At 34.6% G+C, this 11,524-nt stretch overlaps 1 protein-coding gene across 1 annotated transcript; it reads left to right on the top strand.

The window, feature by feature from the left end:
• The first annotated feature begins 652 nt into the window (after positions 1-652).
• On the top strand, positions 653-5,907 carry LOC143531991 (cytochrome P450 CYP82D47-like). Its single transcript, XM_077027157.1, has 4 exons — positions 653-676; positions 1,624-2,204; positions 2,627-2,630; positions 5,011-5,907. Exons 1-4 carry the CDS (start codon positions 653-655, stop codon positions 5,638-5,640), a joined length of 1,239 nt encoding a protein of 412 aa, XP_076883272.1. The 3' UTR covers positions 5,641-5,907.
• Positions 5,908-11,524: the final 5,617 nt, after the last annotated feature.

The following is an 11,524-nucleotide window of genomic DNA, read 5'->3' as shown; positions in this document are numbered from 1 at the left end:
TGTTGGTTAGACACACAAAAATATCACATATGAATATATGTACTTATCGGCATTGAAAAATAAAAAGAAAGGGGTCAACCGTGGTTTTAAACCACGACTTAACTAGTAAAACCACCACACAGTTGGAAGTAGTAATAGGTTCAACTTATTGATAAAAAAAACAAGCAAACCTTAGTTCGAAACCAAGGGTTGATTAAATCAAAAAAATAATCACATGTTAACATATATACTTATCCGTATTTTAAAAAATAAAAGAAAAGTGTCAAACCATAGCTTCAGACCACATGTTGGTTAGACACACAAAAATATCACATATGAATATATGTACTTATTGGCATTGAAAAATAAAAAGAAAGGGGTCAAACCGTGGTTTTAAACCACGACTTAACTAGTAAAACCACCACACAGTTGGAAGTAGTAATAGGTTCAACTTATTGATGCAATCAGTGGTTTCAATCCACGAATTACCTTATTTTAATCAAAAGTATTATTTTCTGAAATACCTATTTGACACTTATACAGAGAAAATAACCAAACTATGGGTTCAAACCACGATTACACCATTTTTATAACAACGCTCAAAACCATACCATTTTTTAAACAACTTTTACATAAACACCATTTGTGAAAAATTTTCCTCTATACCAAGATAATGGTTTATGGTTGCATGAAACAAGTAAATTAAATAGAAAAGAAACTAACTTAATAAAATAAATACATTAGAAACTTTATAAAATAATACACTTGAGACCATCAAAATTTATTAATTAAAAGAGTTATTAATTAATCGATAAATTAATAATTATTAATTAATATTTTATTAATTTATAGTAGAATACTTAGTTTACAAACACCTTTCAAGCTTCCACTTAATTATTGTATACAATGCATGTATATCAAATGAACGGCCCTATTTGAAAGAAACCTTCAATCTCTCCCCTTCGCGAAACGAAGCTATTAAAGTGGCAATCACATTGAACAATTTCTTGTTGAGCTATGAGAAAACAACACCAGAAGTTCTTACCATGCTAAGGAAAATTAGAGACGAGATTAAAGGGAAAATTGATTCCAACAAAAAACAAAAGACAATTGAATCATTTTTCAAAAAACTTTCAGAAATCATTCATGTAATATGCTATATATAAGGAATTATTAATTTATATTTTATATGGGTCTAAAGAAATTATCAAAAATGTATTATCTTATAATTTTAGCGAATTATAAATTTAGCACCCTATCCCCGAGTCGGGACCGACAAAAAATATTATCTAAGAGAGTTTATTTAATAACTGAGTATTAATTTATCGAGTTTCTACTGTACATTTATTTTCTTAAAATCTAATATCTTTTTTCTTACTCCTATTTAACTCAACGTATCAAGTGAGATTAGAATTTCTAACCTTTCGATTGAACAACGTACTCCTTTGTCCATTTGTTCCTAGACCAAGCTAACGATTGCATGAAATAAGTGATATAAAACAAATAAATAAGTGAATTAAAATATGCTAAACCCGTGAACTAATCCGTAGCTTCGACCCATCACCCGTTCACCTGCGCACCGCTGACCCGTGTAACCCACTACACTCGGTACTTCTAGAAACATAATTAATAAAAAAACGTGAGTATAAATTGTTCGGGATTGCACCATATGGGGATTACTGGCGAGATATTCGCAAGATTATTACGCTCGAGATTCTCTCTCAAAAACGAGTTGAGATGCTCGGGCATGTTCGAGTTTCAGAAGTTAGAGCATCCATTATGGATATCTATGACACGTGGATAATGAACAAAGATAATGAAGGTTTAGATAATATGGTAAAGGTGGATATGAAACAATGGTTTGGGAATTTGGTGTTTAATGTTATAGTTAAGATTATTTCAGGGAAGAGATTCCTGGTCAATGATGAAGAAGGCGTTCGGTTTCAAAATGCGTCAAGGATATTCATGGAGTTGTTTGGCACGTTCATGGTGTCCGATTTCATTCCGTTTACAGGTTGTTTAGACGGACGATATGAGAAAGAAATGAAGGTGGCAAGTAAGGAAATGGACAACATCATAGAAGGATGGTTAAAGAAGCAAAAAAGTGAGCCTCGACAACAAGTAAGCGATCAAGTTTTCATGGATGTGTTGATTTCCATTCTTCAAGATGCATCTAAAGAGGATTTAGATGGTTATGATCTTGATACAGTTATCAAAGCTAACATGTCTGGTAAACTTAGTTAACCTTCGTCAATTACTGCATATATAATTACATATCTTAACGGATGGTTCTAGCCAAGAACAAAATAAATTATTTATTTTCTAATTCAAAAATATCACAAAATAAATCATTTACTTTTTATATTTAAAAATTTTATAAGATATAAGAGAAAAGTTGAAATCTGTATTTATGCATCTCTCTTTAATTCAAAGTTGATATATGCCTAAATTTAAATTTCATTTTTGATAAAACATATAACATATACATGTACAAGTCCTGTGTAAGCTATATTAGCTACAAATAACCAATTATTTACACATGTTTAAGTAAACTTTTAAAAATTAAAGAAAATATATTAACAAATTAGATTAACGGTTTATATTTAAACAAGACATACATAATAAGTACGAGTGTGTATAGGATTAGGTTGGTATTGAGCTAACAGTTTGGTTTTGAGTTTTAAGAAGATTATTCAGTTTTCTTTTTGATTTTGACTCGTTTTGATTTTTATTTTTATTTTTTTTTTATGTTATTTGGAAAGTTTTTAGAACAAGAAAAAAGTGGCCAAAAATAATGAATTTGGGCATAAATCTTCTTGTTAATTAATAATGAACTGATTATTATACATTTGGATTAAAATAGTTGGGTTAATACTATTTATTAAATTCTTATAAGAGTACACTGTCATTTGTCCATGTGTTTTGGTCACTTTTATCACTTCTGTCCAAAAGGTTTTCTTTTAGCATTTCCGTTCTCATTCTTTCGTGTTTTGTCACTTTAGTTCAATTCATCAACTCCGTTAGGCGTAATATGTCAAGTGAGGCACAAATTATTTTAAACCCCTTATTATTATATTACTTTACTAGTCTATATGCCCGTGTGACACACGGGTTGAAATTTTTTTTGATTTAATAACGATAACAAATAGTTTATGCTTTATATAAATACAATATTTCAACTCTCTAGGTTTATGTATGAAACCAAATTACTAACTACAAAACTATTAAAAAACAAAAGTGCAACTCGACCTACATTACCATCCAGTTCTGCCATTGATTCAACTACTCTATTACTGTATGTTTCATGCACAAAGTAAACAACAGCTTAATGGGTCAATTTGAGGTGTGTTTCATCTCAAATGGGTCAAACAAATATTGGCTAAAAACAAAATGGGTCAGGTTGTAGGTTATAAAAAAATTAACTTAATTGATATTAATATATAGTTTAACCAAAATATTTTAGCCCAAGCGTAAAATAACCAATAAATTGTTAAGTAACAAAAACATTAGGTGCAAATTCGGATTTAGCCAAGATTGAAATATATGGAGCGGGTTTCTTCAAGATGAGAGAGAGAGAGAGATCGTGTTTCAAAATTTGAATATAGAGACGACAAATGAAGGGGGTTTATTCAAACCCTAACTAGGTAGGCACTCAGAGTAAGATTTTGATAAAGCTTCCGGAAGAAGATATGTAAAACCAGAGAGACGCTCTTCATTTGACATGATAGTCAAAATAAACCTGGTGCTGCCACGCTAGTAAAGTAAAGGAGGGTGTGGCAGTGGCACATCAACTCAAAAGATCTTCTTTTATTTATTATATGAAAGATGATACACCACCATAATAAGTAATAACCCGTGATTCATTAAATCCCTCCAAGTTTTTTAATTGCTATCATGGGCTCCATTCCAAGCTCATCAAAAGTGCTCACGAGTATTCTAAGAACCATTTCAAACTGCTTGTTCAGAATCCACAAGCGCTGCCATCATTGGAGCACACGGTGGGACCTTAACGTTGCCGCTTGGGCCTCGCCTGAAGATGCGTGAGACCAGGAATGGAGCATGTGCAAGTTAATATTCAAAAAAGGGTTTCAAAAGACTATAGCATTCGCATCCCATCTCCATCCCCATTAGTCAAATCTTAAATTTAATAACAAATGACTAAAACATAAAAAGAAATCACATCCATCGTCTCCATCCACATCCTCAATATTTTTGTAGGAAGCAAAATCAATTCCTCAAGTTTCAAATTTGTTTATTACTATTCATCTTTCATATCTTTTTTTAATATTAGACGCGAGTGAAAGAAGGAGAAAAATAATAAGAAGAATAAAAATAGTATAATTTAATTAAATATGGATAAATACGAGAAATGAGACGTATGAATTTTTTAAAAAGTGAGAACAAATTTAGAGAAAAATATTTATTATTTTTAATTAAATTATTAAGTTGGAATGTGAGATGCGATGTGAATGTTCTTGGTTGGTTGGGATATTAAAAAAAAAATTAAAAAGGGTTAAGAAAATATATTAATTATTATATGACATTTCACAAAAGGACAAATATACCGTTGATTTAATGGGACAACATGGATGATGTTAGGTGATTGAACGTAAATTGCAACTTTAGAATTCATGAGAACGGAAATACTAAAAAAAAAATTTAGATGTAAATAGCAAAACTGAGCAAACCATAGAGACGGAATCGCAGCCTACTATTTTTACAAATTACTTCAAATTAAAAATTAAAATCCATGCACGCAGTTTTGGTTTGTTTGTTTTTTTTTTAATTTTAATTACATGCAAAACCGAAACCAGATAGAAAGTTTGGTGTATACATAGTAAAAAGTAAAAATCTTCAAAAAAAATGAGCTATAAATTAAAAAAATAAATAAAATGATTTCGATGTCTTTTTTCTTCTTTTTGATCTCACAGTAACATATTAGTGTTTTGAAATGAACCTCACTTTAACTTTTTGCTTAAGATAACTCATTGTTGTTTATAATCAAATCCGATTACATTTGCAATCTCGCAGACAATAATAGTTGCTGCCTCGGACAAGACAGCTGTGACTTTAACATGGGCTTTATCTTTGCTACTTAATAATCCAAAGGCATTGAAAACCGCCCAAGATGAAATTGATGAACATGTTGGAAGAGACAGGCTTGTTGATGAGTCAGACATAAGGAACTTAGTTTACATTGATGCCATTATCAAAGAAACATTGCGTTTGTACCCAGCAGCACCTCTCTCCGTTCCTCATGAGTCCATGGAGGATTGCATCGTGAATGGCTACAACATCCAGAAAGGCACACGTTTGTTGGTAAATCTTTGGAAAATCCATCGAGATCCAGATATATGGTCAGAACCTTGTGAATTTAAGCCAGAAAGATTCTTGACTTGTCAAAAGGAAATTGATCTTAAAGGAAAACATTATGAATTGCTTCCGTTTGGTAGTGGTAGAAGAATGTGCCCGGGTGTTTCTTTTGCCTTACAGGTTTTACCATTAACGTTAACCAATGTGATTCAACAGTTTGTAATACACAAACCATCGAATGAACCAATTGATATGAGTGAAAGATTGGGAATAACTACCATCAAAGCAACGCCATTAGAGGTCCTTCTTTCACCTCGTCTATCCCTTAAAATGTATCATGACGCTTGATTGATATATATCAGGCGTCAATCATTTAAAAACCCCACTCCAAATAACAATATCCCCAAGCTCTTGTAGTAATAAGCTTTTATTAGAGCACTTCTATTAGTTATGTTTGCTTAACGTTGTAAACATCTCTAGAAATAGAGATGGATGGTTTAGTTATTGCATGTGTACGAGAAAGCTATATGTAAGAATGTTATGTTGCACTTTGCTCATCTGTAATTTTCTTGGTTTCAAGCCTCATATATGTTCACAGCCATAAATATATAATCATTTTCATATATATATATTTTTTAATTTATTTTACCTAATAAATAAAGAAAATAAAAGGCATTTATATTTCTTTGTTTTCTTATCTCCTAACAAAACACCCATTTAACAATTCTCATTTTAAGTCTTAATAATGAACACAATTACTTAATACTTATCACATCTGATAAAGAGGGGAAAGACTTTGATCCATGGGACTTGGATTCTATCTAAGCTTGGAAAAATGAATGGATACAGTAACATGTCGAAATGGGATCAAGTCAAAACCTGGTGCTGGCCGATCAAATTGTGTTCGTGTTAAAACAGGTGTTTTTTAAACATATTAATTTAGCTCGAGTCAAAACACTCAGCAAATTATACTCCTCTTCAAATGAGTAGTCAAGACCCGGTACCTGATCCGACTCATCTCTTAGGAACACTACAAGAAAAATACCATACAGGGACGAAATCTGTAGAGACAATACAAGTTGTTTCTATAGTTCACCATATAGGGACAACATATTGTCTCTATAGAAGTTTCATTCTTTTTAAGTTTGATAAGCTTATAGAGACAACAAGTCGTCCCTATAGATTGAATATAACTTTTTTTATAATTTTCTTTAATTCGGGTTCGATGAAAATAAGCCCTAAGAAATGTTTTAACTTGTAGAGACGACAACATTTCATATACATATATATATATATATATATTTTTGGTTTTTTTATAATTAATGATAAAAATAAAAAATTCAAAAATTCAAAATATTATAATTTATAGAAACGATAAGTCGTCCCTATAAATTTTGAGTAAAAAGAATTTACTTTCACTAGGGGTAAAATTTTCACCATGCTGAAAAAGAAAACTATGTTAAAATAATATAAGTTATAGAGACAACATGTCGTCCCTAAAAAGTATTCAAGAAAAATTAATATTTTATGAATTTATTTTAATAAGGATCTTTAACAAGAAAATTACTAAAAATATATAATTAACCCTGTAGAGACAACATGTCGTGTCTAAAATGTTTGACTTGTGAAAAACTAGGCATCAAAATTTCCCACCAATTAATTCACCAAATAGTTTCAAAATTAATAAAAAAATATTTAACATATAAACTACAAAGACGACAAGTCGTCTAAGGTTGTGTTTGTTTTTACTTTAAACGTCTGCAATAGGCTTATGTCTGCGGGTGCGCAGACATAAGTCTTTGAAGACAGTTTGTTTAAAAAAACGTGTGTTTTTTACTTCAAACGCATGCAATAGGCTTAACATCCTACCAACACCCAATGTCTAACACCACCACCACCAACAGTGTGCCGCCACCACAACCACAACCACCAACGTCCACCACCACCACCACCACCGTCAACCACCCACCACAGCCACCGTCCATCACCACCACAACCCATCATCGGCCACAACCACCGTCCACCACCACCACCCACACTGTCCGCCACACCCATCCACCACCCATAACCACCATTTTCCACCATCCACCACCACCACCCACCGCCCACCACCACCACCCACCGTCCGCCACCACCATCGTCCACCACCCACCACAACCGTCCATCACTACCACCGGTCCACCATCATTGTTCATCGCCTACCACCACCACCCACCGTCCGCCACCACCACAGTCCACCACCCACCGTAGGCTACCACCATCGTCCACCACCCATCACAACCGTCCATCACCACCACCGGTCCACCACCACCACCGGTCCACCACCACTGTTCATCGCCTACCACCAATCATCCACCACCGCCCACCACCACCACCACCACCACCCACCATCCGCCACCACCACGTTCCACCACCATCGTCCACCACCCATCACAACCGTCCATCACCACCACCGGTCCACCACCACTGTTCATCGCCTACCACCAATCATCCACCACCACCCACCGCCCACCACCACCACCCACTGTCCGCCACCACCACAATCCACCACCCACCGTAACCATCGTCCACCACCCACCACAATCAGATAAAATCATATTATAGATAGTTTTTGTCTTAAAAAACAAACAACACCTAAGTATGTGTATGTGTGTGTTTGATTGAATCAAACAAGTAATCTAAGTCCATTGAGCACACTCATTAATTCGAATGCCCATAGTAAGTGTGGGATACACGAGATACCGTATTCAGTTATTCACAAAGAAGGATAAGCTCAATTAGAACTACTAAAAAGTGAGTTGATGACGGTTTCCTAAGAAGAATGACCGGTTCATGTAAATGTATGTTTACCGTTTGTAGGGACAACATTATTCATAGCTATAAGTAAACCTATAAACACAACATGTCATCCCTATAAGTGAATATTTAGTGAGCACGGTGTAAACAAAAAGCAAAAAGAAAATGATTTACCTATAAAGACAAAATGTGGTCTCTATTGGTAAATATAAGTATTTTATAGATGTGTTAATAAATGGACACCGAGTAAAAAAGAATCAAACAATTATTTTGGGGCTAAATGGAGGGAAATATACAAAGGCGCCAAGTTAAACAAAAAGCAATTTCCCCCAAATCTCAAATCTCCACCTGCCACCATTGAAGCAATGCACCTCTCAGCAACCCCATTTTCTCCCAATTTTGAAGCTTGAGAGTAAGAAACATGTTATTTCTTGTTCAGTTTGTTAAGTTAGAAACACATATTATTCCTTGATCTGGGCAACATATTAGGGTTTGTGGTGTTTTCAGTTATAGTTTTTAAAAAGTAGTGAATTTCAGCCTTATTTATGTAGTGTTAGAAACATATGTTACTGTAGTGTTAAAAAATTAGTTAATTTCAGACTTTTTGTTGGCTATTGTGTATTCGTTGGGTTTTGTACCGTTGTTTATGTTTCTGCAACCAAATTGGTTGTTAATAGCTACTATAAGAAATTAAGTATTATCAACCTTGTTTGTTTTTTGTGACAGAAAACATGAACCATTTGTTTGTGTATTTTTATACAAAACTATAGAAAGCTACTATAAGTATTATCAATTGGTTATTGATCAAACCCAATTTTATTAAATGTCAGTTCAACTTGGAGATAATCTTACTGCCTCTTTAATCTAAAATCTTTGAGACGTCTGGAGCTTTACGCACATACTCAACCATTCAGGTACCAATTCTTTTCTTTAACAATATTATATATTGTAATTGTTATTTAATAATAGGCCTACTAATAGCGTGGTATTCACTTAGCCCAAATATATATATAAAAGTTCAGAATATTGAACCAGTTATGACAATGGATAAGAGTTGGATAAAGTTGAGGAATCGCAATTCTCCGGATTTCTTAAATGGTGTTCGCAACTTTATAGAAATTGCCCAGAACCATGTTGACAGTCAAGGCAAAGCGTTTTGCCTGTGCAGAAGATGTTGCAATGGGATACGACATGATATGAAAATAGTAAAAACAACATACACGAGAGTGGGTTTCTACCATCGTACCAGATATGGCATTATCACGGTGAGATACATCCTCGGGCTGCAGAGACAGCGTCCCTTTTTTCTCAAAGAACCCATACTCCAGTAACAAACAATGAGATGTTTGATTTAGTTGATGATATCATGGAGGAGCAACATGCATGTACTCCACCAACAGATAATGGAGTTGGGTTAGACCCAGAATTCGATGAATTGTTCAAGGAGCTGAATACCGAGTTCTACCCTGGTTGTACTTGGATATCTTCTCTAAACTCTCTAGCAAAATTAATGCATGTTAAAGTCATCAACAAATGGACAGATAGTTCGTTTGACCAACTTCTAGAGTTTTTAAGATTTGCTCTCCCAAAAGAAAATAAGGTTCCAACCTCACACTATGAAGCTAAGAAGAAGCTGAGTAAGATTGGGTTAGGGTATGAAAAAATTCATGCTTGCATTAATGATTGCGCTCTGTTTTGGAAGGAGAATTCCGAGATGGAAAACTGCCCTGTTTGTAACGCGAGTAGATGGGTTAACAAAAACACAAAGGGGAAGAAAATAGCACAAAAAGTGTTGCGCTACTTTCCTTTAACTTCCAAGCTTCGAAGGATGTATAGTTCTAGACTCATAGCAAAAGACATGATATGGCATAATACTGGACGTTCAACGGATGGTATGATGCGTCATCTGGTTGATGGGAAGGCATGGCAAGAATTTAACAAAAAATATCCTGAATTTGCCCAAGAACCTAGGAACGCTCGTCTAGGTTTGGCTGCTGATGGGTTTAATCCGTTTAGTAACATGAGTCAGGGTTATAGTATGTGGCCAGTTGTGTTGACGACTTATAATACACCACCGTGGTTATGTATGAAAGAGTCTTCTTTCATGCTGAATTTGCTAATTCCAGGTCCTAATCACCTGGAAAAGACATTGATGTTTTCCTAAGGCTTTTAGTGGATGAGTTGAAAATGTTATGGGACGAAGGAGTTCAAATGAAAGATTCGTCAACCAACACTTTATTCAAGATGCGTGCTGCACTATTGTGGACTATCAACGATTACCCCGCTCGTAGCAGCTTGTCCGGATGGAATGGTCAAGGGTATAAAGCATGCACTACTTGTAACGAAGACACGCCCTCATGCCCCGTAAAAAGTAAAATCGCTTTGTTGGTCACAGACGATTCTTGAGCAAGCAACATAAATGGAGGCAAGATTTATCGTTTGATGGCAAAACAGAGACAAGAAATCCTCCTAGACGGTTGACTAATGCAAAAATATTAGGACAACTAGATCGTCTCCCTGATCGTGTTTCGGGGAAACATCCTAACCATGGAGGGGTGAAAAGAAAGCGTGCCTCGTCAGAGTTGAATTGGACTAAACGAAGTATCTTCTTTGAGCTAGAGTATTGGTCTTCTCTCCTTTTAAAACACAATCTTGATGTTATGCACGTAGAGAAAAATGTGGCAGAGAGCTTGCTGGGTACTCTACTAATTTAAACTTTGTGTTCCTTATCCAGAAAATTTAAAGTTGAATTTCCTCAACGCGACATGAAAACAGAATTTTCCTCATGGTTTAGATGTAAAGCAGATACATCTACATCTTCGTCTACTGACTATGCAAATGAATTATTAGCATTGGCCTATGGTCCAACGAGAGCATGTTCTTACGATGCTTGCATAGTCAATGGAGTTAGATTTGTGGTACATAACCGTGATAACCGACACACTACTCAGAACAGTGGTGTCGTTTCAATAGGAGAAGATGGTACTCTATTCTATGGTCAATTAGAACAGATCATAGAGTTGAAGAATCTAAATAAATACTCGGTTGTACTATTTAGTTGTAAATGGTTCGACACGTCAGGTAAAAGACTAATTAAGAAAAACAATACTGTTGTTATCGACATCAGTCGTGAATGGTTTGTTGGTAATGAATGGTATGACGATCACCAATATATATTAGCGACAAAAGCTAAACAAGTCTTTTATATACAAGATCCTTCTCAAAGAAGCGGCAATTGGTGGGTTGTGGAAGACGTTCACCATCGAAAACTTTGGGATCATCCAAGTATGAGTACTGTTAATGAGATAGATATATTGCATGACACTCAATCATCTGATTACAACTTAGTAGTCGACTCAGGCTTTGATGAAGATTTTACTGAAGATGAAAATTTCATTGATGATAATGGTGACACAATAACTATTGCTCCGGTTGT

The sequence above is a fragment of the Bidens hawaiensis genome, unplaced genomic scaffold (assembly GCF_021521415.1).
Source record: "Bidens hawaiensis isolate Kalapana, Puna unplaced genomic scaffold, B.hawaiensis_p1.1 tig00009327_1, whole genome shotgun sequence".
Lineage (NCBI taxonomy): Eukaryota > Viridiplantae > Streptophyta > Magnoliopsida > Asterales > Asteraceae > Bidens > Bidens hawaiensis.
This window is presented reverse-complemented; position numbering and strand designations above follow the sequence as displayed.